This window comes from Martes martes (assembly GCF_963455335.1).
Source record: "Martes martes genome assembly, chromosome: 2".
Classification (NCBI taxonomy): Eukaryota; Metazoa; Chordata; class Mammalia; order Carnivora; family Mustelidae; genus Martes; species Martes martes.
In genome coordinates this window covers 179,971,365-179,998,322 of record NC_137889.1, presented here as the reverse complement: position 1 = coordinate 179,998,322, position 26,958 = coordinate 179,971,365, and the positions used below count along the sequence as shown (strand labels likewise).

Sequence of the window (26,958 nt, the reverse complement as noted above, 5' to 3'; positions counted from 1 at the left end):
TTGTCTTGTTTTGTTTTCTTTTCCACCTAAAAAGCATTAGGTGCTAGTTTGGGCACTGAGTTTATGCAGACCAAGCTGTGGTCAATTCAGAGTTTCTCTCCAAAGCAGTCATTCATGAGTCTTGTGTCTAAGACCACATTAAAGATACATTGTGTCTAAGACCACATTAAAGACAAAACATCACTTACCTTGGGAAAGCTATGTTCCATTATTACGTTAAACTTGAACTTTTTCAACAGTCCTTCGCAATAAAGAAATCAAGGTATAGTGGCTCAGTTTAAAAATCAATAAATGGTACTCCTCGTTTTAAGCCCCAAGTTCAGATATTTTTAGTCAGATGTACTTCTTAGGAGGTCTGAATTTGCAAACAACTAGGCGGAATGGATATAGCACACGTCCATGTTGTTTCTATATGTAACATGTACATTAAAACTGTATGAAACATTCCCACGAGATAAAAACAAAGTAATTAACATTTCTCTCAAAGCTGGCTTCCAGCCAAATCACTTCTCCCCATTTATGAAGCAAGAACATTTCCTCAGGTAAGTAGCTTTGGCATTGGTACCCAAATAAACCAAACAGGGCAGTCTCAAATCAGGAAAAGAGAAGCCAGCCAGTGAACTCGATTCTCTGAAATCAATGCCATCTACGCGTAGCCCAAAGTCACCGCTACTAGGACAAATTCCCCAGCCTGGCATTAGGGCTGCCTTCCAAACAAAAGAAAATTAAAACACTCAATATTGTTTCCAAGCCTTGAGCCAAATACCAGCAATTATAACATTTATGATCCATCTGTAAACTAAACTGACTGTCTTTTGAACTCCACTTGGCAAATATCCTCTGCTTACGTTTCTACAGTTGTCACAGAAGAGCCTAGTATTTAAGGATGAAAACCCTGAGGGACTTTGCTTCAAATGAATATGATCCTAAACACCTATGCAATCGTTTTTATCAAAGTAATGGAATTTGTATCTATAAAATAAAATAAAATGCAATATATCTGAAGTTACAAACATGCTAAGCCAAAACATTTAACTCTCCGTGTGGAGGGATACACAGAATTGCGTTTTCACATTATCTTAAATGAGTTCTGAGGCAGGCACAGGAGACAGGCACTGGGGAAGTTGCTGGTGCAGATGTACTGTAGCAAAGGGACACGTCCAGTGGCTTTAAAACCCTAGGGAGAAAAACAAAGAGTTCTTGATTACGGTCACTTTCTTAGACTTTCTTTTGGAAGGACCTAAATGAAAGTGGGGTGACGGATCTGGGTTTACATCGATAAAACCTCTCACTCAGAGGCTCCTCCCGTGTCACCCAAGGGATCCGCTAGGGCACCATCAACGGAAGGGCCCAGAAATGAAGGTGTGAGGTGGAGGTCGGAGATGTTCCCTGGGAGGCGAAACATTCATTTTGCCACACGGGGCTGAGGGCTAAGATGGGTATTAAAAAGCCGTCTAAACCACCCCACTTACTCGGCAATCCGCATCTTATTGGAGAAGGGCTCCGGCTTCGAGATATCTGGAAAATACAGAGGAGTCACGTGAATGACACGGAGTTGGAGCTCAAAGAATAAACCCCTTTGACCTTTTATTCCTAAAACCAGCTAAATAGTTGTTCTGAGGCACTTTAGAACTTTGCTGGTCAACTCTGAGGTTGAGCAATGTGATTCCTTTTACACGTCCTGAAGTAAATGGGCCCTCAATGTGGTTTCAATCATGTCATTCAATAAAATCTGGGCTCAGTGGCCTAAGTTGGTTTGTTTGCTTGTTTGTTTGCTTTAATAGCTGCTGAAGACTTTGAGATTGGGTGCTCTTTGGCCGTGTCGAATTCAACACTTTCCAGAAAATAGTTATTAATAGTAGTACGATTACCCAATTAAAGCTAAAATGATCAAATGCTCTCTGTCAGATCTCTATATGAATCATGTCCTGTGTCCAAAACCCTGGAAATAATCATTTTCCAGAAAATCTCACCTTTGCTTTCAAAGCAATTTTTTTAATTTAAAAACTTTGAAAAATATTTTTATTTAAAAAATTTAAAAAAAATTTTTTTAAGATTTTATTTATTTATTTGACAGAGATCACAAGTAGGCAGAGAGACAGGCAGAGAGGGGGGGTGGGGGAAGCAGGATCTCGGCTGAACAGAGAGCCCAAGGCAGGGCTCAATCCCAGGACCCTGGGATCATGACCTGAGCCAAAGGCAGAGGCTTTAACCCACTGAGCCACCCAGGCACCCCAGAAAATTTTTTTAATTTAATTTTTAATTAAATTTTAAATTTAAATTAAATTTATTTAATGTATTAATACTAATCATTTATTATTTATTATATATTTATATATAATAAATTATGTATTAATTTATTGATTAAATACATTCATTAATTAAATTTATAATTTAAAATTTTTTTAATAAAAAAATTTATTTAAAAAATCTCACCTTTGCTTTCACTAAGCAAAATCCCCTACCTATACCTATACACCTGTTATTATTCAGAAATAACTGACTATAAGCAACATTCTTGCCCTGAGCTTTCAAAAACTTTAAAATAGACAATAACAAAGATGAAATCTGTTCTGGATGCATCAAGACCTCATAAGCCAAAACCAGACTAACTAAAAATATTTGTATTTTATTTTGCAGGTGTACCCAATCACTGCAAGGAGAGGACGGTGGAAAGGGCCAGAAAGTGTGCAGCGGCTTCCCCGTTAATAATATATTTTAGGGGCACCTGGCTGGCTCAGTCAGTAGAACATGCAACCCTTGATCTCAGGTTCATGAGTTCAAGCTCCACATTGGGTGTGGAGCCTACTTAAAAAAAAAAAAAAAAAAAAAAAGAGTGTATTTGATTTTCATCTAAAGTTTAAATTATTTGGTTCTCCTTGGGCACAAAGCAGGAAAGAGAAGGGGTGTGAAACATGCATGAGGGCTTTATTAGACGGACACTGCCCACCAATAAATAAGCCTTCCAGTGAGAGTTCAGAGGAAAAATTTGCCCTGTCTGTGAATGCTTGAGGTGTCTAATACTGCTCTTTGATAAGCCATGTCCTCTTAGAAAAAGGAGACTGAGGTTCTTGCAGGATAAAATTTTCAAGATTTCTTTTTTGTTTTTCAGTCCACGAAATGCACTATCCTTTTGCTTTTACCCACCATAAATACTTACTCACGAATATGGATAGGTCAGATATATTAAAATCTCTATGAGCAAAAGATCTGTGTCACATACATGCCTTTTCCATTCTCAGGCTATTTCCTTTTTCTGGATATTTCTCCTTAATTTCCCAGCTCATTGAAATTCCATCCATTCTAAAAAGCCAAATCAAGTACCAACTTGCCCATAAAACCCTTCCTCACTACCAAGTCCAGAAGGAGTCCCTGTCTCCTCTCATGGCTCTAGTCCTTCATGCCTCTTACATGGATGGTGGCATATACCACACTCAGTGACTTTGTTGAAATCAGGTTGATCTTCCTCTATGGAAACCCATTCAGGGAAGAGACCATGTTTTCATCATGTTTGTGTCCCCTCCCTGCAAATCTAGCATCCATCAGAAAAGGAAAGGGTATTTGAAAAAGAGCATGCTGAAGTAATAGATGTTCACTAAACTCAGAAAAGTAGACCTTATTAACGGTGGGTGGGGATGGTTGTTTTTTATTTTATTTTACAGAGGGAGTTTGAGAAGTTTATGGTGTGAGTTGCATGACTAGAGATAATTCCAGATAACTGGAGCCCTGCCAACTGCAGTTCTCCTCCACCACTCTCCCTAAAACAAGATTGAACAAATATTTAAAGAATTTTTATTCGAAGAAACAGCAAATGACTAGCCAATTTTGTGTTCGGATGTCTTGGTCCAGTCCCATATTTGAAAGGCATTGACTAAATATTATTTGTTGAATAAATTGACAGTGGTAAGGCATAATAATGTTTTTGGTTTTCAAAAATGTTTTTGCTGGGGTGCCTGGGTGGCTCAGAGGGTTAAGCCTCTGCCTTTGGCTCAGGTCATGATCTTAGGATCCTGGGATCAAGCCCCGCATCGGGCTCCTTGCTCAGCAGGGAGCCTGCTTCCCCCCTCTCTCTCTCTCTGCCTGCCTCTCTGCCTACTTGTGATCTCTCTCTCTCTGTGTCAACTAAATAAATTAAATCTTTTAAATAAAAGTTTTGCTGTTATTTTTTTCACAGCTTATTAGTAATCCTCCCAAGAACTAATACACAAGGAGACCAATGTTATTCTTCCTACTTTGAAGTGTGGAGGAAAATTAATACCTGCAATGCTTTTTATACAGCATTGGAATCCAGACCATTTGAGCAATTTCTCCAAACTCATGCAATAAGTTGAAGAGGAACTGAGGACCTGTGTTTGGGTCACTCCATCCTCTGTTCAGAAGATGTATCACTTTCCCATTTTCATTCCAAAACAAAAATAAAACTACAAAATATGCAAAGTCTATTATTCTTTGAAGTAATTAAGAAAAACATGACCTCTACTTCCTTCTTTCTAGAATGATAAGTTTCTTAGACCGAGGTAGCGTAAAAATCAGTTTGGGGTTATTGCAACAGGTTCTCTTTCTACCTATAGACTTACAATCCCCTCTTGTAGAGGTGACTGTTGGAGATAAGAATGTCAACCATAAGATGCTTTGCATAGAAATTATTAGATATATACCGTGCTTAAACCAATACGGCTACGGGGACAGATGGGACTTAAACTCCTGCTTCGACACCGACTTACAGATCGCACCGAATTCCACTAAAAAGAGACGGAGAGAAATAGTAATTTGTGAAAGCTAGCATGGCTTAAAACAATATGCAATCCCATGGAGTAGGAGGTTTTCCTGATATGATTACATTTGCCCATTACTGGGCATCAATCAGCATGAGACACACACTTTACATCCTACAGCTACCCAATATTTAACAATAACTTCAGGGTATTTCTCAGATAAAACCCCATTACAGTGAACTTTGGGATACTCAAAGTTTTGGTGCTAGAATTTCATTTTGATGAGTAAATCGTTAGAAATTACACTAGCTTGTAAAGCTTGTAAGTGTCAGAGAATGTAAGCTCCATGTGGGCAGGGATTTGGGTCTCTTTTGTTCATTGCTGACTCCCCAGCACCTAAACACAGTGTTTGGGTCATAAGTGACTATTGAATAAATGAATACTGTTAGATGAAATGAATTAATGAATGAGGGAGGGAGGGGGGGATATCACCGTGGCTGCCCATCTACTAACGAAATTAATGAGTAAGAAAACTATATTGACTATAAAGAGATCTTACTAGCAAAATCCTTCTTACAAATTTCCCTTCATTCAACTTTTTCCTTTATTCCAAGTACTTCCTTTTAGGGTTTTCACACTTTGTTTTAGGAGTTTAAGCTGGGAAAATGTTGGTGATATGTTTGAGCAGAGGAAGAAGGAAGTTAAAATGCGTATTTGATATAGGATATACAAATAGTGGCTATTTCCCTTCCCTCCTTGCAAATTGCACTACAGAGAGTCCACAATTAGAATTTCTTAACAGAAAGTGATAGTTGCAGGAGCAAGAAGCATGTTTTATGAGCTCATTCATCATAGACCATGGTGGCTGTCAGATCAACCCAACCCAATTTCTGTAGGTTCAACTTTCATAGTACAAAATAATTTATTGAGATACTATTCACTATAGTGGAATGTTTAAGCTGCAAAAACCCTTAAGTTCTTTTAAAAAACTCTACTCCTATTCTCCCTTATGTTAGGAAAAATGCCATTGAAGAACTTCCCTATTCTCTCACTCAAAGAGAACAGGATCTGAGCCGACCCAGATGGTGGCTTTATGCTGGACTGAAGAGCTTCCCTTTAGAATTCACTTACTTCTTTCTAGGAAGGGTAGGATAAAAACTCCATTGTGTGAACTATACGGAATATCCAAGCACCCGCAGGCACCCAACCCCCACCACAACACACATTAACACACTTTCGTAGCTACAACTCCATTATGAAGGCTGCCCAATTATTTACCACGTTCAAAACATTTTACAACCAATGCACCCAGGAAGTAACCCTCCAAAACTGATGTGCTACTCTCTCCCCACCTCCTCTGCCTTCTTTTTTTCATCCCTTCCCCCCTCCCTACACATCATACCAAGGAGAGAAAAACAGCACGTTCATCGTTTCCCAACATGGATAATCGTCAGTAAAAATTTGGCCAACTGCTTCCTGAAAGTTAATTGATTACTTCCCAAAGCTTAGAATTATAGAGGGCCTCCAATAAGACAAGCTCAAAGAGTTTTGCCTTTATAATAACATATTTCTAAGATGGAGGAGGCAAATATGACTAGTTTCATCTTATAAATAAAGCAACAGACAAAGAAGTCACTGCAAGGAAATAAAGAAGAATCACGGGCGAATCAAAGAAAGGAATCTCTTCTTTCCCAACCAGTCCGTTTCCTCTCCTTTGTATGAAACTGTATCAAAAGCAACTTTAGACTTCCTCTATAGAATCTCTGGGTTTATAAATGTTCTCGAACTTGTGAATCAAACACTTGGGATGAATTGTCACTATGCAAGGCCACCGTACAAAAGCCCCTCTCTTGGTGACAGCTTCTCCCTTCATAATGACACAGTCATTCTCCATGAGAGCAGGCCACACGTGATAGAGGACCAAGGGAGCAGTGAAATCAGAGTCATAGCTGCGACGGTACCTATTTTAAACACACAAAAGAACAAAAAAGAGAAGTTAAGTGATGATGCAGTATAACTGGAGGTCATCCATGTAAGTTTTCTTTTTTTATTATGCTCAGTCTAGATGAATATGGATCCTCATTCTGTTACCAAAGAGATGGTTGTGGGCTCTTAGAATAGCAACCAGGGATAGGACTCAACATGGACTCGCATAGAACAAGTTAGGTCAGGCTAAACGTGTTCCTTCCTTTCTCAGAATTACAAGTTACCATTCAGGGAAACACAGGAGACAGAGACCATCTGAAATCCTGTAGGCATTCTGAAAGATTTCTCATGCTCTCTTTGTGGACAAAATAAGAGAAATGTAGGTGGGTGATAGACTTAAGTAGGTGGGTTAGAAACTGGTTCAATGATCATACCCAAAGTGAAATAACTAATGAGTCAATAAGACCTTGAATTCGGTTCTCTCTCAATCCTTTGATAAGTAACATGTTCACCAATGACCTTCATGAACTATAGGTAAATCACTCAAAGGCTAGGGATGGGTAGGAAAAGAGAAACAAATGACAGTATCAAGAAATAGCTCAACAGGGGTGCCTGGGTAGCTCAAGGAGCTAAGCCTCTGCCTTCAGCTCAGATCATGATCTCAGGGTCCTGGGATCGAGCCCCACATCGGGCTCTCTGCTCAGCGGGGAGCCTGCTTCCCCCCCTCTCTCTTTCTCCCTGCCTCTCTGCCTACTTGTGATCTCTCTCTCTGTCAAATTAAAAAAAAAAAAAAAAAACAGCTCAACAGACAGGAACAATAAGCTGAATCTAATAAGACACAGTGTGGTGTGGATACATATGAGGTTCTGTAATTGAGTCCAAAAAGCATATAATTGCACAGATAGAGGTGATAAAAGACTTAATCATGGTACAAGTAAACAACAGGTTTCAGTTGAACTCAAAATGTTCAACAACAGTGTTATATAACTGAAAAAAAAAAAAGGCAGAAAACACTAGTACAAATTAGCTGGATTAACAGAGAATAAGAATGGAAAGGGTATTAGTTTCTCTAAACTGCTCCACTCAAAGCAGGGGACTACATTCAGTGTGGACAGTTAAATAGGAAGACTCAAAAGAGCGTGGAGCACAGGCCAAAGAAACTGCTCTATCAGGAAGTCTCCAATCCCCTTTATATGGAAAAACCCAAAGCCATGAGGCCAGAAGTAGGAAGATACGAGGAATTGCTTCAAATACGTGAAAGGCTGCCAGGGGTTTTTTTTGTTTTTTTGTTTTTGTTTTTTTAAGGGTTAAACTTGTTCTGTGACATCCTCCAAGTGGAACCAAATAGTCATTATTAGGAAAACTAGTTTCAGCTCCACAGCCTTCCAGAGGTACAGGTTACAGACTGCTCCACGAGGCAACACCTTCCATCTGATTAAAGGCATGGAAGCAGGAGGCCCCCAGAGGTCTGTGAAATGTGCAGATTCCATAAACTAAAGTGCGTAAACATTTCTGAGTGATTCTATGTGTTCTGCAAAGGAGAAAGGAACACGGGAGGAGGGATGAAAATAATCCGTTCTGTAAGGAAATCCAAAAGGTCAATTGCAGGGTAATGTTCTAATAGCAGCTCTTCCATGAGTGGACATGTATTAGGAGCGATGATCTGAAAGAAACCAGCAACAGGGCAATGGCAGGAAAATATGGCAAGCTAGAAGGCCATTGGAAACACCATTATTGTGATTTGGATAAGCAAAAGAAAGGTAGGTAGTCTCTGTCATCAGAAGCTCGTAGGGACATTGGGCCACCACCGTCTATCTAAACAAAGACCAAGAACTAACATTCCCTGAGTGCTCACTACATGCCAAGCAGTGTCCTTTTTTGTTTTCTTTTTTACGATTTTATTTATTTATATGAGACAGAAAGAAAAAGTGCACAAGCAGGGAGGAGGAGTAGAGAGAGAGAGAAAAGCAGACTCCCCAATGAACATGGAGTCCAATGTGGGACCCAATCCCAGGACCCCAAGATCTGAAGGCAGCCACTTAACTGACTGAGGCACCCAGGCATCCCCATGCCAAGCAGTGTCCTAAGTACTTTCTCTGAATGAGTTCAACTAACCTTCTCCAGACCCAGGAAATAGGTATTATTATTTCCCCTATCTGACAGAGAGGGAACTAAGGAACAGAAAAATTAAGTAGCATGCCCCAGGTTATAGAGCTAATCGGTGGTAGAGCTGGGATTTGAACCCAAGCAGCTTGATGCCAGAGCCTCCAGCCTCACAGTGTTCTTAACCACTAGCTTGGCCTCCTCCCAGTAACCTCCAGCTGTATCATAAGATCCCATAAAGTTTCAGTAAAATGTTTTAAATTAATTTAATTTCTTCTAATTAATATAGGAAACATCTACCATGTAAAAGCTGATAGAAATCCAATGGTCCTGGTGAGTCTCAAATGCTGGTGTGCACAAGGAACACCTGGGTGTTTGTTAAATGGCAGATTCTTCGGCGCCACTCCAAACCCGATGCATAAAATAGCATGGGGTGTGATCCAGGAGCCTGCCTTTTTAACAAGACTTGAGTAATTCTGACACACGCGATGTATCTCTGTGCCCTACTTGGAGACACCCAGCCGAAATACTGCAGTAGAAACCAGTAAAAAGGAAGACACATCCGTGATCCTTTTTTGAGTGTTTTTAGGGCAGCCCCTTTTCTTAGTGTTCCAGACAGGTTCCGGGTACTCATTAGCTCTCCCCAAGACCAATATAGTCAACGGAAATGATAACATCACCTCTGAATCACATTTGACTGGGAAAGAGAACAAGCCCAGGAGAGGGGTCTGCCCTGTGGCGTCTGCCCTGTGGCACAGAGAAGCACATGGCAGGGACCGGAAGTCAGGTCATGTCTGTTGATTTCCCCACCCAGAGCTCTTTTCCCTAAATTGCTTCCAGGGAATAGAGAAAAGGTTATTTATTGTTTAAAAAAACAAAAATCCCTTAGCTTGTGCTCTTATGTCTCTTACTTGCAATCATTAAAAATTTCTCCATCCGCCCCAAATGCAATATCTAGGGGTGGGTCTAAAGCCTGCATGGCAAAGGCAATGCAACATATCTCCTGGATGAAGTTGCTGAGGAGGCAAAAGTCAACTTCAGGAGGAAATGAAATCTTGGGATTGACATTCATGGCTCGGATCACATCCTGGAAAACAAAAAGAGGGCATCACCTTGTTACCAACCTGTGACAAGAAGCTCTGACATCCAAAAGGGGTTATGACGGGTTGGGGGCGGGGAGGGGCAGGGAAAGAGCACATGAGTGAAGATATTGTAAACTAGGAAACTAGTTTGTAAACTAGGACAGCTGCACACATGCTAGAGGAGAAAGAGTCCCTAATGGGGAAAGAAGAAAGATGATGCAGAGGACAAATGGCATGCTAAAGGCCAAGAGACTCTCTCCCCCACCCCCACCAAACTAAAAGCAAATACACTGAGTGGCTTTTATTTATTATTCCCTCAATTTTCTGTTCTGGGCAAGTACAGGAAGTACCAACTTGTTCCTAGTCTAGAATAACAGCCGTTATAATAGCTTGGACTTATTGGGTGTTTGCTATGTGCCAAGTCTTATGCTAAGCAAATTACTTGCTTGTTTTTCACTTAATCCTCTCAAGAACTCTTGATGGGGTCATGACCATTGTGGCTCCCATGTAAAGGCTGGAAAATTGAGGCACAAACAGGTGAAGTAAATGTGCAAGGTCAGACAGCTAGGACGTGGCACAGCCAGGGTGCGAGTCTACACCGACGGTCCCCAAAGCCATTGCTCTTGAGCCCTATGATATTCTAGCTCCAGTCTTAAGAACCCATCCAAAGACTAGAACTATAAAGGTCAGACTATTTTTCCCCCCATAAAAGTCTAAGAAAGAGCCAATAATGACCGGTTCTACAAAGTCAGTTGGCCATTGCTCATTTCTGCTATCCCGTCATATAAAAGCAATCCTGAGCACTGGGTGGATTTCTGAGTTATTGGTCTTCCATGTAAAGAGCAGCCGCAGCACACCAGTCCTGCTAAGAGACCCAACACTTACGTTAACACTGCTTTGGGAATCATATAGATCGAGATGACAAATGATATAATCCGAGACAGCATCTTCAAAGTTATTCGACCCCGCGAGGGACGGTGTCAACGATTTCCTCACGCGGATCTTGAAATGTCTGAATGCCATCTTAGCTACATGGAATGCCTCCTGCACATAAAAATGCAGCCAATTTATTAGGTAGAAGAAGGGGAGTAAAGAAATCCAAAGCAAGGCACGAAGGAAGAATAACCACCAAAAATTCAACATCGTGTGGGTCTTTTGAACATTAAATACAGTTGACCAAAACTAATTTTAATCTGGGAGAAAATATATACCTCAATTTTGAAAAGTACATAAATACATCTATGACCATGCACATTCACTAATTTCAAGACAGTTGATCATTGTTCTGGTAACCCCGAGTGCGAGAGGCAGCACAGTGCAGAGGTTCAAGGAAACAGATCATTGTGGTTAAATAAACACCTAAAAAGTGCTGACTAGGGGGTGCCCAGGTGGCTCAGCTGGTTAAGTGCCAGACTCTTGATTTCGGCTCAGATCATGATCTCAGGGTCATGGGATCGAGCCCTATGCGGGGCTCTGTGCTTAGCAGAGTCTGCTTCTCTCCCAGTGCCCTTTCTCGTTCTCACTCAGATAAATAAATAAATCTTTTTTTTTTTTAAGTGTTGGTTGAGGCTATGATCCCACCACAATGTCGTATTACTGGTCCAGAAATGAAATTATCAATCTATGTTTATGTTATACAAAGACTCATATCAAGTATCTGGCAAGTTTCCTGGCGTATATTGATTCAACACTTATTAAATGCCAGTTATGTAGTAGGCACCGAGGAAACTCAGTTATGCATGAGAGACATGGCCGTTAAGCTTACAGAACCTTCACCAACTTCTTAATGAAATGATCCACGGTTGGCAGACTTTTTTCTGTAAAGAGCTGGAGATTAAACTTTTAAGGCTTGCCTAAAATACATAGTCTTTTGTCACATTTTTTTTGACACTCATCTAAAAATGTAATTCTTATATTCTTATATATTCTTATATTCTTATATTCTTAGCTCTTAGGTGGTATTTTCCTTAGAAATAACAGGCCAGGACAAGATCTGGCCCTCAGGTCATAGTTTGCAGACTCCTGAAATAAATTAATAATACAGGATAACGTTTGGTAGATTCTGATAATTCTGCCCTCATACCAGTGTTTCCTTTTGTTTTTAAATATTAACTGTTCTCATTCCTCATAATGGACCCTTACTATCTCAGTAAGGTACCCAACAGAACAAATACCTTTGCTTTGAGAATTAAGGATTCTGTATGAGCCCTTTTAATCTCCCACCCTCAAGCAGCTCATGTCCCAGCCGTTTTCATAACTACTCTGAGTTCAACAGACAGAAGAGTTAACACAAGTCAGCCTTCTGATTTGTTTGAGAAGGAAAGGAAATCAGTTGGAAGACTGGTGCAAATCAACATAGTTTATATTCATAGTTTATATTCATTATATTATATTCATAGTTTATATTCATTTGAGATAATCCTATATTTATGGATACTTCTTCAACAAATGCCTGGGCGGTATAAATATTGATATATATGAAGAGTTCTTAACTATGAAAAATGAGCCATCCCAAATATTCGTAATGGGAGGAAGGAAGGAAGGAAGGAAGGACCAAGCTAGCAAATGGAGATCCCACCCTCCCTCTGTGACCTCAGGCCCAAGCTGTCCCTTCAGGCTGTAGGGTCCAGTTTACCCAGCACCTTCTCCCCGCTGCCCACCCCACCCCCGCCCTCCAAGGCGCAGTCCCACTGGCGTCACCTACCACGGTGGCGATGTAGATAATCCGCTGCACGGTCTCGGCTTTGTCAATGCAGCGCCGCAGCAGGCACTGCGCGTCCAGGCGGGCCTGGGAATAGGCGTCGCTGAACCGGGACAGGAGGGCAGCCTTACGCGCCACGTTGGACATTTTGGCGCGATTCGGGGACGGGGTCCTGATCTTCACGACGGCGGTGGAGGGGCTGGTGGACCGGCTGCGGCTGCGGCTGCGGCTGTGGCTGTGGCTGCGGCTGCGAGGGCCAGGGCTCGGCGTCCGGCTCCTGGCGGACCTGTTGGCAAGCAAGAAGCAGCCGGAGAAGCACTGGGATTCGCTTCTGGCCACGTGAACCGCAAGTGACACCCAAGAGCCTCGCGCCCTGGCAGGGGAAGCAGCTGCCCCCGCGAGCTCCCTACCAGGGTCAAGTACACGGTCATGCGCTTCTGCGCGCGGACTTCGCGCCTCATCTTATCCTTTAAGCAGCCCTTGGAGCTCAACATGGATTGTTGGCCATTCTAAGGCCAAGGAACCAGAGGCTCAGAAAACGAAAGTAACACCGCCAGCAAGCCAGAGTTAAAGAGATCAGCTTCTCAGTATTTCGTACCCCAGCCTTGGGGTGCTAACATATCACAGAGGCTTTAGGGTATAAAACGGGATGAACACAGAGAAAGATCTGCGTTCTCGTTCTACGGCAGTGGGGCCGTTCACACTCATTTCTCCTCTCCAGAGCCCGAGTTCTCACCGGCGACAGGTTCGCCCTATTTTTGGGCGGGAGTGGGGTAAGAAAGATCCGGTGAGCTAACACATGCGCAAGGACTTAGTGAATTTTAAAGCCCGGTATCTCGAATAGTATCGCTATCGAGTACGAGGTAGATTATCAAAGGAAATGGGCCGCCAAGGAGAGAGGTGGAGGAGAAACTAGGAGGCAAACAGTAATGTGAGGCCCGCTTTGAAGGTGGAGCGAGGCGCGAAAGCCCTGGGCAGTAGTCTGACAATTTCTACGGCGCAAGAAATACTGTCACCACGGCCGATCCCGAGCTGTGAATGTGACATCACACTGAACTTGGAGTGAGGCAGGAATGCACAGAATCAGGTCTTGGGAGCCAGCACAAGCTGGTACCAACTGATCATGGCAGAGCGACTCCCCAGAACGCAAGGCTAAGGTGGCATTTAGGGGAATGGGGACCAGGTACGGGAGTGGCTCTGATAGCTTGGGTCAGGGCCCGCTGTGGGGCTGAGGGAGGTGGTGGGTGGGAAAAAAGAACAAGGAAATGCTCCCAGAGAAGCATCCTGCTCTGTCCTCATGGAACTCTGAATGACCTGTCTTAACATTCTGTCCATCAGTAGAAAAGGATGTCACAGAACACTCACCCACACACTCCATCAAAAAGTAAAATGACAGGTGGTCATCCCAGAGAGGGGACCCCCAGGCCTCAGAAAACAGGGCCCTCCTATTATGGAACATTCTTCCAGCACGGGTACCATACGTGCATGACAGGCCCACCCGAATCTGCTTTCAAGCCACGTAGCTCTCAGTTTCATTCCTTGGGCTTCCATGTCAGCCCCAAGTTAATTAGGGCCCAAGCACTGACAATCCAGGGGGTATTTTCTCTCTCTGGAAGGGTGCAGTTAGAGAAAACAGTCCCTCTGCAATTCAAAGTTTCCCATACTGTGGGGGTTTGGGTACAAGAGGTCATTTCGGCTTTTTCCCCAAGCCACACTTTTATCACTACCAAAAGGCACTTAAAGGAATTAAGATCTGTGAGAATGTGTCTGACCTTCCTTGAAGCGCAGATTTTTCAGCAGACAAAACTGCTATCTCATCCTTCAGCGTTCGGAGCTGTTTCTCATAATCAGAAATCACTTCGGGCCGCTGCTCTGCGCCCCGCTTGTCAATGCCTCGCTGGTCCAGCCTCCTCTGTTCAGAGGTCCTTGGCTCTGAGGCTCTAGGCTCCGAACACCGATGCTCCGCGCTTCTGTGTTCTGAGTTTCGGTGGCGGGAGTCCTCCTGGATTTGAAGAGATTTAAGCCTGAACAGAAAACAAAAATTGAGGAAAGAAAAGAGAAGGGGGGAGGATGGAGGAAAGATACTGGCAACAACTGGCATACCTAACACACAGAGGCTACTCTACTTAGCAATGCCATTACTGCGTTGGACAACTGGGATGGAAACACAGGAGGAACAAAAACAAATCAGAAAAGAGCAGAATTGCCAGGGTCAGAGGGCCACCCCACATCCGTAGCTTGCATGAAAAAGGCTCCTGAGAAAGGAATATATACACAGATTCTTCAGCAAAAGCAGAGTGGGCCTATAGCCATCCTGTTCTATATGAGGCTGATCTTAACTGCACGGAGTCTGGAAGCACTGGACCTCCAAAACCTAGGTTCTGAAGCTGGCCAAAGATACAATCTCCTGTCGTCATTAGCTCTTTGATTCTCTAACAGATGGAATGGCTGGGTACGGGGGTAGGGGGATGACAATGGAGATGGGATAACATCCACAATACTAGGACAAAGGGTGAATTTGTAAAAAAAAATAATGTATACTAGAGACAAAGCTTTGGAAATAAACTTGGCATCCTTATAAAGATGCAGAGAAGCAGGGTGCCTGGATGGCTCAGAGGGTTAAACCTCTGCCTTCAGCTCAGGCCCTGGTCTCAGGGTCCTGGGATCGAGCCCCGCATCGGGCTCTCTGCTCAGCAGGGAGCCTGCTTCCCCCTCTCTCTCTGCCTGCCTCTCTGCCTATTTGTGATCTCTCACTCTGTGTCAAATAAATAAATACAATCTTTAAAAAAAAAAAAGATTCAGAGAGGCATGACTACCTAAAACAGGAGCAAAATGACACAAAGAGAACGTGCTATGATAAAAAGGACAATGATGGAAGATGGAAAGGTAAGGGCTAAGGTTAAGAAGGACACAGAGAAGCTAAAAACACAACAGCAGAATTAAACGCTGCACTGGAAACGGTAAAGACCAGAATTGCTGCTATAAGAAATCACTGAATTATAGGGTCAAAGAATCTGAGAAGGTCTATCAAGTAGGAAATAAGAGATGAAAATGATGGTGAGAGCTCTTCCCCTAAGCAGGCTGAGATGACCTCTGAAAATGGCCCGTTATTCGGGTGACCCAGAAAACCCTACAAAATCATGCAAATCTAGAGGTTCAAATCTTCACATTCACTTTAAGAACACATGTGAGCCTCCCCAGGCCATCAAGGGTATGCAGATCTGAAAAGCCACCAAGTATCTGAAGGACATCACTTCGCAGAAGCAGCGTGTGCCCTGCTGTCGCTACACTGGTGGGGATGGTAGGTGTGCCCGGGGCAAACAGTGGGGCTGCACACAGGGTCCGTGGCCCGTGAAGACTGCTGAATTATCCCTGCCCGTGCTTAAAAATGCCAAGATTCATGATGAACTTAAGGGTTTTGATGTCAGTTCTCTGGGCACTGAGCACACCCAGGTGAGCAAAGCCCCTCAAGATGTGACGAAGAATTTACAAGGCTCATGGTTGGATTAACACCTACATGAGCTCTCCCTGCCACATCGGGATGGCCGTGGCTGAAAAAGAGCAGACTATCCCTAAACCAGTAGAGGAGGTTGCCCAGAAGAAAAAGATATCCCAGAAGAAATTGAAGAAACAAAAATTTATGGCCCAGGAGTAAATTTTGCATAGAATAAATGCACATAAAACTAAAAAGAGAGAGAGAAAAAGAAAATGATGGTGAGAGGGGAGAGAGATGTAGACAAAAGAGCAGTACTCCCAGCTACAATGTTGGGATGTTCTCGAAGAAATCAGAACAATGGAACATGTGTGAAGGCAGCAAAAAGATATGTGTGTGTGTGTGTGTGTGTGTGTGTGTGTGTGTGTGTGTGAATACAACTCCCACTTGCTTATTTGGGGGGGGGATCAAAATTAGGATCAATGAAGGTATAGCATCTTACACCTGTCAGGATGGCTGGAAGAAAGACGACAAGAAATAACAAGTGTTGGTGAGGATGTGGAAAAGGAAACACTTGTGCACTGTTGGTGGGAATATAAATTGGTGCAGCCACTGTGAAAAATGATATGGAGTTTCCTCAAAAAATTAAATACTGAAATCTAATAATTCCACTACTGGGTATTTATCCAAAGAAAAAAAAATATTAATTTGAAAAGATATGTGCACCCCTATATTTATTGCAGCATTATTTATGATAGCCAAGATGGTAATAAGCTTCCATAAGTAACCCGTGTCCATTGATAGATGAATAGATAAATATGTGATATATGTATATGTGATATGATGTGACATATATATTTATATATGTGTCTACACACACATTTTATATATATATATATATATATATAGACATAGACATACAATGGAATATTACTCAGCTATAAAAAAGAACTAGATCTTGCCATCTGTGACAACACGGATGGACCCAGAGGGTGTTACTCTAAGTGAAATAACTCAGAAGAGAAAGACAAATGCCATAAGATTTCACTTATATGTGAAATTTAAGAAAACAAAACAAATGAATCAATAAGCAAAAAGCAGAAACAGACCCATAAATACAGAGGACAAACTGGTGGTTGTCAGAGTGGGGAGGCATGTGGGGATGAGCAAAGGGGGTGAAAGGGAGTGGGAGGATAGGCTTCTGACTGGGGAATAATTAAGTCACAGGAAAAAAAGGCACAGCATAGGGGATACAGTCACTGATACCATAATGGCGTAGGGTGACAGACGGTAGCCACACTTGTGAACATAGCATAAGGTACGTACAGAGCTGTCAAATCGCTATGTTGTACATCTGAAACTAATAGTGTGCCAACTATACTTTGATTTAAAAAATTCAAGGATGATATAACCTTAAAGTATGTGTTTATGTTCTCCTCCTAGAAATCTATATTTAGAGAATGATCTGAAATTTAAACTAACATTTGCTGCAATAATTATCACAATGTTATTTCCAATGTTTAAAATCAGTATCAAAGTAACTATTCAATATTAGGGAAATGTCTAGATAACGGAACACAATGCATCTATTTAAAACCAAGTTTTGCGGTATTTTTTCTTAGTAATAGAGAGAAACAATATTAAGTGAAAATATGGGGTCTAAAATTGTATACTTATGCTGATTTTTGCAGTAATAACTCCATTTTTTAATGGATCAATTGGAAGAAATTGCAAAATGGTAACAAGAACTAGCTCTGGAAGTTTGAAAGGGTCTTTGGGTTCCTTTTATACTCTGCTGTACTTTGAAATTTTTCTATACTAGATAGTTAACGTTCTTGTAGTAAGAAAAAAAATTTATAAAATTAATAAAAATATTTCTGCCTTTCCTCTTTGTGAACAGCTTCTTTCATATTGTAATGGAGCACCAAAAAGCTAAATTCAAAGATCAATCAGCAGGCTGCAATAATCCTGTCATTTTTTTTTCTTACTGCTTTTTTAGCTGATTTATTTCCTCCTCTGCAGCCAAAAGGGATATGGCCGATCTGTTCTTGGTTTCTTCAAGAGTCTTTTCAGTTTCAGCCAGACTGTAAGAGAAATCAGTAACTAAAGACCGATTTTCCAAAATTGGCAGGCTTTCCAAATCAAGGCATAGGTTCTCCCAGGAACTTTTGGCATATACTATAAGTTCAACATAAACAAGATCAAGTTATGAGACATCTGTATCCAATCAGATGCCATTGCAAATATGTTGTGCTTGTATGCAAAAAATATGCAGGCATTCTTTCTCAAGGTCAAACGCAAAGACATTACAAAGTGGCTACCACCAAAGGGCTTATGTAATAATTACTAACATTAGAATGTAAAGGGCAAAGAAACTTGTTCCCTTCCTCCTTCTCTCTCTCCTAATTCATCTGTTCTAATCACACCAAATCTTCAGGCTGCCTCTCCCTATAAAATCTCCATTCCCAATACCATTTTCTGCAGTATTCTCACTACTTTACACTAGAGTTGCATTTGACCTAATTTTCCCAGACTTCCTAAATATAAAGAAAAAATTATTTGCCCACCTACAAAGAAAATCTTCCAAAGTCAAACTTGACTTTGTATTTCATGCCTCTGACTTCCATAATTTATTGAGCATGATTTTCCTGAGTTTTCAACATAGCCAGGTCATTGTCAGTGTCAAGGACTCTCGTCATTGTAGACAAATCATAACAAAGCATATTATTTCTTTAGATCCATTTAAAACTTAAAAAGAAATGGGAATGTGTAGATGACATTGGATGGAGACCAGTGGTTCTCCATTAAGTTGCCCTAGTCCAGTGAGAGATCATAGGTGGGCAAAGGTTTCTTGACTTCTTGGACCCTACTTCCCTCTACTATCCAGGTTCTTTCATCTGAGGCTGAGAGAGTGCAGTTGCTGTCTAGACTCACGCTAGTCTTCTTCCTTTCTTTTAGATGGAAGAATGGAAGGTCAAACACTGGGGTCCTGCCCTAGACAGTGAAGCAGATAGAGAAATAATGGTCTAGCAGGATTCCTACCAAGTCCCCACAGATCCCAGCCGATCAGGCAATACAAGAGGTGGTGTGATTACCCAATGTTCCTTCCCGTCTCCTCCTTCTCCTCCTCCCCTGACAGGCAGACAACCTGTGAGTGGTCTTGCAAATGTTGCCCCTGACTGTCTCAAGCAGTCTCCCCTTCTCTGGAGTGCCTCCAACACCTGGTTCACACTAACAGTCTCATTACAAATACACCGTGAACTACTTAAGGACAAGAATTATTTTTTTATTTATCTTTTTAGTCCCAGCACCTAAAATAGTGCCTGTGAACATGGTAGTGATGAATGAACACAATGTCTAAGGTCTTTTAAAAAATGCCAAAGTAGCAATAACTTCATAAACAGGGCTACTGGCGATTAAGAGGAAATTGCTGTGATTTAATTCAAAGGTGAATATGTTACAGGTTTTTAAAAATATACATGGAGAAAAAAATTAACATTTTTGTCATGAGAAAACTGTGGAAAATTAAAAGAAGCAAATAAGAAGGAAGGGAGGAGAGTATGAACAGGAATAGGTATGTTTTTCTCTTAAGACATGGCACTCGTGTGTGAGCACATGTACATACAACCAAAAATACATGCTAATTTGGCATCCTTGAATGATATACAGAGAGAAGAAAGAGTCACATTCTGGTGCCAAGCATTATTTTAAGCAAGTTAATGTGTTTTATTTATTTTTTATTAGGGATTTATTCATTCATTGAGGATATACCACATGTCAGGCATGATGTTGGGTGCTAGGGATACAACAGTGTCAGAATAGCAGGTACAAGACAGTAACCCTTTGGGGCTTCTAGTCTAGTGGATCAGAAACATGCAAACCAATCTTTTCAAGTTCTAAATTATGGTAAGTGCTCTTCTCAAATCACTGCAAAAGAGAACTATGGAGCGGGGGTTAGGAAAGACCTTTCAATATACATGGTCACAGACTCTGAGAAAGTTACATTTCAGCTGAGACCTGAAAGATAACAAAGAAGCAGCCGGGCAAAGAACCAGAGAGACCGCCCGCCATGTTTCTGAAAGAGCACAAAGGTTTCAAGGTGAGGAAGGGGACCACAGACTAGGTGAGGAGAGCCTGGCATGAGATGAGGGTGGAAAGAGAGGTAGGGCCAGATCACACAGGGCTCGGAGAGTAAGTAAGGAGTTTAGAATTTGTGAAAGGAGGCTACTAACAGCTTTTAAGGCGGGGTCTGCCCTTATTAATTTCTATGTGTGAAATGGATTATAGTAGAGCATAGTAGTAGAGTATGAAGGCAACTGGTTGAAGCAATCAGGGCCTTGAACTAGGGCGATGGAGGTAGAATAGGAAGAAAAGGACAAGGGTGGGAGAAGTTTAGGAGGTAGATTCAACTGGACTTGCCAATAGATTGGAGATAGGAAATGAGAACATGTGGGATTCATAACCAGAGCCCAAGTATAAAATCTAGACATCTTCCTTTTAGAGAATTCATTGAACTTGGGCTGATCCGTCCCCATTCAGCACTACAGAATTTGCCCCTTCAGAACTGAGTCAAAACTAATCTGGTCTCCACAAAGTTAGACACAGGGAATCTCCTTGGTGGGCCACTCATTTCACAGCCGGTAGCACCCTGACTCTAAAGGCAAGTAGAGTAAGAAAGGAGAGACTTAGCTACTATAGAATATGGGGGACAGACAGCATCATTTGTGAGGCCTTAAAAGAATAAGAACCACAGGTGGGTTAAAAACCAAACGAAACTAGGAAATCCAAGGTGAAGGAGCAAATACCTTCCTCTGCGCAACTTTCAAATGAGATGCACATGGCTTGGTGAGGGGAGAGGGGGAGGATGCATCTAGATAGTGTACACACGGATGATAAAGCAAACAGTGTGAAAGGTACATGACAGTGCCTATGGATGTCCTTAGTACTATTCTTACAAATTTTCTGCATTGGAAATTATTTCCAAATAATTTTTCTTTTAACAAAACCATGCAGTCATGGTTCCTTGAACCCTGATGTTCCTAATGGGTATTTACGGAGTCATAATGATAAGAGAGGGTGGCTCCTCTTGGTGCTGATAGAAGTCAAAAACCAGCAAAGCCTTGAAGCCCTACCTCACAGCTAGCGGCAAACAGAAGGGCCTGGCCAGCAGCAGTTGCCAGCAAATTCTCCAGAAGATTTAACCAGACAAGCCACAAATCAGCACTCCTTGACACAAGACTCTACTGCCCAGTTGGAAATGAAGGAGCAGGAAGCCATAGAGCAGTACAAGACCGAAAGTTCTTCCTCTCCAGCCTGAGGCATCCGTCATGAGATGCAAGCCTCCTTCTACTTCTAGATGCCAGTCTAAGGAAGGAGGAGGGTCAGGGAGACTACTGGAGAGGGCCAAAAAACAAAACAAAACAAAACAATACAAAAAGAAACAAACAAACAAAAAACCCAAAAAACAAAAAAAACCCTAACAGTAGTTTGAACTTGGAATTCACTGGATATTTACAGGAAAAGGGCTATAGTAAACCAGAAAAGAAGTGGTAAATGTAATTATCCTCACCTCCCTCCAAATCAGCTGGTATTAGTTGAAGTAAGTGGCAGAAATTCAGAGGAGCTGTGCTTTTTTGCTCATTACATTTGTAAATGTTGACTGTTGGCAGCCATAAAACTGTTCGTTGACATTGATTCTACTTGCAACATGAATGTTGGGTATGGAGGTAACTCTGTGTGTGTGTGTGTGTGTGTGTGTGTGTGTGTGTATGCATGCAAGCACGCACAAAGAAAAACATCTGGAGCAAAATAAACCAGAATGTTAACAGGGATGAAATAACAGGTGATTTTCATCTTTATCCTTGTCTTTGGTGTATGCATTTTGAATTAGCAATGATTATGCCTCATTAAACTTCCTTGGCTATGACACAGCCACTTTTGAATGTTTGTACGCTGTATGCATTTTAAGAAGGAAATTTTTGTTACCTTCATGATCAAGCAAAACTAAGTCTGTAGAGATGCTTTCCTTAAAAGGAAATCTCATCAGAGAACAAGGCGGCATGCCACACCTTATTCCAGCACAAGCCCTAACCAAAGAGTTCCTTGCTGCCCTATACATGTGAGCAGTAGAGCAAGGCTCCAATTAGGAAACATGGGTTTGGGCTAGCTGGGCTGCATGCAGTTTCATACACATTTGTCCATCTTCCTCAAGTGCAAATCCAAGGCTTGTGATTTTCTTTGCAGTGATTCCTTGTGCTCGTTACCCTGGCTTTGCCACTGACAGCTGCTGCTGCCTGGCATTGCCTGACTTCTTTAAAATACTTTTTTATATCTACAAATTATTCCAAAATCTTGAAATGCTCATTCTTTAAAGAGCCTGACTTCTCAGCCAGGGGTCTAGAACCCCTAAAGGAGCGCATCTGACAGATGGATGTAGCCTCTTCCTCTCGCTCTTGCTCTCTGTTCTTGATTTTACTCTTTGTCTGACCTTCTCTAACCCTCCCCATTTTGCGTTTTATTTTTCTTTCAAAAGATAGATTATTATGTAACAATCTTCATATATATATGTGTGTGTGTGTATATATATATATATATATATATATATATATATATATATGCTGATAATAGACCTCTAGAGAAGAAGAAGCTCCAGGAATGAAACCAAAGGGACCAGCATCTTAGGTAACCTATTATAATGGAGAAATCTTCTCCCCAGATTCAAAGACACTGGCTCCTTAATCTGTCTGACTCTCTCTCTCTCTCTCTCTCACACAAACACACACACACACACACACACACAAACAGCGTTATTTGCAGATGTCTACATTTTACATGAGCCATTATTCCCCTTTCAAACTTAAAAATTAAGAACAAACAATTCTTTTTGGAAAAAGATAACTTGCATTCCTCTTACTCGTCTTGAACCTGGTTGAGTTGATTACGAGTCGAAGTCAACTCAGAGTCTAACTGTTGCATGTCCCGATCCCGAACACCCGACTCTTTATGTTTCTCCTTATCAAATGTGTCCTGAAATGATATACAAATCAAAAAGAGTCTTGAATACATGAAACAGCTTGATGGGTTGCAACACAATTATGCTGAGCAAAAGAAGTCAGGCGCAAAAGGACGCAAATGCATTGTTCCATATAGATGCAGTTCTAGCGCAAGCAAAATTAATCTAGAACAATAAAAATCAGAAGAGCGGTTGCCTGCAGTGGGGGAGGGTAGGTGACTGGGAATTGGCAAAGGAAATGCTCTAGAGAGATGGAGATGTCTTATAAGTTAATAGAGTGTGAATTACACGGATATATGCATTTATCGACCTATGGATTTCACTGCAAGTAAATTATACTTCAATTTTTTATTATACATCAAATTTTTAAAAAGCCATTGAAATGTCATCCCATATCTTTATCCTCAGGAGAACACCCACAGGGTAAAAAATCTAAGCAGCATGTGAAAAATCCCCGGGAGAGAAAAATTTGCTTAAAACCGACTGATGTCTGTGGAGTGCTTGTCCTATGTTAGTTGTTTTTGCATGTTTATCGCATTTAATTCTCAAAATGGCCCTAGTGGGTCAGCAAAAGCATTGTCTCCATTCGGCAAGTGAGACACACAGAAGGTTAGACAACAGACCCGGGACCATAGATGAGCGGCTAGAATTGTGCCCAGTGACCTCCAAGCAGGAACCCTTTTGCCCCTGCCCTCCTAAGACTGCCAAGAAAAGACTGCTCTACATGCTTTAATTTGAGAATTTATGGAAATCCATATAATTGTTTAAAATCAAGGCTACTAATGTTTAATGATGTCAGTGCCTTAAGCAAGGTGTATGTTCTCGTTCCCATCTGGGCTTCACCTGTCTAAAACTTGACACTAACCCACAGAAATCACCCCCTAGGAACAGCAAATGATGATACTCTTTGTCAGTCTCTGAGAACTAATTTCCAATTCGTTTCATTTCACTCTTTCAGAATTTGGAGCCCTCCCCCATTTAATGGTCTCTCCTGAGGCTCCGTGGTACCCTAACTGTGTGGACTAATCTTCGTTCTAAAGCTCCTATTTAATGCCGAGCGTGGGCAATGTCCCAGATGTAGACCATCACCAGTCCCTTCTTCCAGCGGAGGAAGCAGAGGCTCGTGGATTTGTCTGAGGTCACACCGCTGGGAGGTAGGCAAAGCTGAGAGTTGAACACAGGTCTGTTTGAAGAGAAAGCTGAACCCATTATGCCACATGCTACTGTAAACAGAACCTCACTTTTTGGACCTGTGTCCCCCTTCCCTAAGTAGCACTAAGGCCCTCACTAGGCAAAAGCCATCTCTTAAATATGTCTGCATTCCTGGAGCCTGATCAGGGTGCTGAAAGTCAAGGGGGATCCTTTAGCATCCCTACCTGTAGAGAGGGCACCCTGCTGTCAACAGGTTTTCCCAGGGAAGCAGCAGTAAAGGAGGCCTCCAGCCAAGGCAGAAGGCGCGATTTGATTATTTCCACACCATCGTAATGTCCGCCTGAAAGAACCCACAAATCAGGTCAGGGAGAGAAGTTCAGCGATATGGTGAGAGCACCAAGGACAGAAGCAAAAGAAGACAGAACCGGATGGGGAAACATGGGCCATTCTCACCTTCTTGGGCTGCCGTGGTGAGGATCCGAAAGAGCTGTCCTTGTACTTTGGAAATTTGTTCGATGAGCTCAAGGCAATGACTAAGATTTTGATCACATGTGTTTGCCTGCAAAATCAAAACAGAAAAGTCAATGCAATTCCCTTCCTCTGGGACCCACTGCAGGGACACAAGGCCTGACTTTACCCAGGGGCGCCTGGCTGTGGTATGCTCCCAGGCACAGAGACTGCCCTGTGTTCACCAAACCATCTTTCCAGTTCCTCCTGGGCGCAGAGCTAGAATACTTCTCCCAGCTGCCCTAGCAGTCGGCAGCAGTCAGCAGCAGTACAGCAGAGTTCCAGTCAATGGGAAAGGAAGTGCTATATGCCCCTTGCAGGTATGACCCGGAAGAAAACCCCTTGACTGATTCTCTTCTCTCTCTCCTTCCCCATCAGCCAGCCAGATGCCGAGGACCCAGCTGAGGACCCCAAGGGCATAAAGGATGGTGGAGTTACAAGATTTGAAATTTGAAAGGCTACACATCCAACACTTGCAATGATTATCACATCATTGAGAAAGGGTGTATGTGTGTGAAGCCACTGAGGTTTGGGGGTTAATTTACTAGCAATACCCCTGACTTGCTACTCAAAGGAACCCTACAAAAACTCCTTTCATAAAGTGAATAGACGTTTTGTAACCCAGTACAAACCACTGTTTCCTAATGTACCTGCTTTATTGGTTTGTGTCCTCTAAGATCATTATGTAGATTAAGAATGCTACTTGTTAATAGTAGGAAGGTACTGGGGGGTTAAGGATCCCATGGAGAATAAGACGAAAGACGTGGCACCAGCCATATAGCACGGGCAGACTTGTAGGGGAGAGAGGGGCGGAGACAGTTCCCCACGGTGGAACATGGGCGCACGAGGTCTACTCCAGAGCCCACGGTCTTGGGAAGGCAGAGAAGACTTCTGAGAGGAAGTGAAATCCAGGCCGGGAGAAAGCAGGCCGATCTGGGGGGATGGGCAACATCTGTTGATGTGGGACATCAACAGAACATGAAGAAAGCCAAGAGGTGGGCCTTCAGCTATTATTCTGCTTTTTTCACCCCCTTGGTGAGATTTTTACCATTTCCTCACCAACCAAACCTCTACTGGAGTCTACCACTAAAGGAAGGGACAGAACCACAAGCAACGAACAGATCACATGGATGTAAAAACACACAGACTGATGTATTGTCTCAAGCCGTAGTAAGGCAGGAGCGGTGGGGGCCTCCTGGGCGCCGGGCAGGACGTGGGGGTGAGGAGGAGAGAAACGAGAGCAGGAAGGAAGAGTGGCCTCCAGGAGAAAGGCTACAGGTCATATGCATGTGTGTGTAGACGGGGGAAGTGGCTCAGACAGGCAAGCAAGCCCCCTGTGAACAGAGGCTGTGCTGGTCTGGTCACTGTCTCTGTAGTCCAACCCAGTAAGTACCGGACAGACGCATGATGACGAGAAGATCCACATACTTCGTGTTTATCGCAGACCTCCTATGCGCAGGCGCTGTGATGTTTACGTATATAAGCTCAGGGAAGCCCCACAGCAGTACACTGGGATGTGGGGGTGTCATTGTTATCACCTTCATTTTCAGTTGACAAAAATGAGATGCAGAGAGGTTAAATAACTTGTCTAAGCTTACCTTGCCAGTAAAATGGCAGAACTGAGATTGGAACCCATGCTCTTAAGAGTGTGACTGGTGCTGGGAGCAGAGGGAGGACATGAGTGAATGGGAGGGCCATCCGGAATCCCCCCTCCACAAGAGGGGAGACACTGAGAGAAGTGTGGATGCAGAGTACTAGAGAGAGACTGTGATGTACAGTAGAGTAGCAGGGGCAAAGGCCCTGTGGCAGGGGCAGGAGCGAGTTAAGTCACCTTGAGAACCGTAAGTAAGCATATGTAGCAGAAGCAGAGAAGGTGAGAGGCATTGGCAGGACAGATCCTGGAGGGCCTTCCAGGCCTGGGGAGAAGTTTGGAGAGAGTGGACTCGTGCCTAGACCCTAGGTGGAGCTGCTGGGTTACGTCCACACCTGGTGGACAGCACCTGGTGACAAGCTCTGATTTGTTTCTGTTTCTCATCCCTCTATCCCCTTCTCCTAAAAAGACCAGGAGCTCTTTTTAAAAGTTCCTTTGTCTTTCCTATGTTTATATCAGTTGCCACTGGTATGTTCAACAAATTAAAGGGCCCCAAAATATGTGATGAATGAATGAATGAATGAATGAATGACTTAACAGCGTAATACTGACGTCATCAGAACACCTGGAACCCCCAACTGAACAGCTGTGCCCATGCCTCCCTTGTTGAAGCAGCAGCTCCTTGGCCTTGCTCACACACCTGCACTTACCCTGGGGAACCTGTTACTCAAGAACA

At 42.6% G+C, this 26,958-nt stretch overlaps 1 protein-coding gene and 1 pseudogene across 2 annotated transcripts in view; one reads left to right on the top strand and one right to left on the bottom strand.

Moving 5' to 3' along the window:
• Nucleotides 1–1,288: 1,288 nt before the first annotated feature.
• The window catches only part of SPATA18 (spermatogenesis associated 18), a gene marked incomplete at both ends in the record, with an annotated part of 36,402 nt that continues 10,732 nt past the window's right edge, over nt 1,289–26,958 (bottom strand). Inside the window, 12 exons of the mRNA XM_080796366.1 lie at nt 1,289–1,389; nt 1,473–1,518; nt 4,659–4,742; nt 6,553–6,676; nt 9,656–9,831; nt 10,712–10,870; nt 12,531–12,813; nt 14,300–14,551; nt 17,949–18,044; nt 22,874–22,986; nt 24,349–24,464; nt 24,578–24,683. Coding sequence (XP_080652492.1) covers nt 1,289–1,389; nt 1,473–1,518; nt 4,659–4,742; nt 6,553–6,676; nt 9,656–9,831; nt 10,712–10,870; nt 12,531–12,813; nt 14,300–14,551; nt 17,949–18,044; nt 22,874–22,986; nt 24,349–24,464; nt 24,578–24,683 — 1,656 coding nt within the window. The remainder of the gene's footprint in view (nt 1,390–1,472; nt 1,519–4,658; nt 4,743–6,552; nt 6,677–9,655; nt 9,832–10,711; nt 10,871–12,530; nt 12,814–14,299; nt 14,552–17,948; nt 18,045–22,873; nt 22,987–24,348; nt 24,465–24,577; nt 24,684–26,958) is intronic.
• On the top strand, nt 15,627–16,182 carry LOC308338738 (large ribosomal subunit protein uL22-like; annotated as a pseudogene). Its single transcript has one exon. The product of its transcript is annotated as a large ribosomal subunit protein uL22-like (transcript).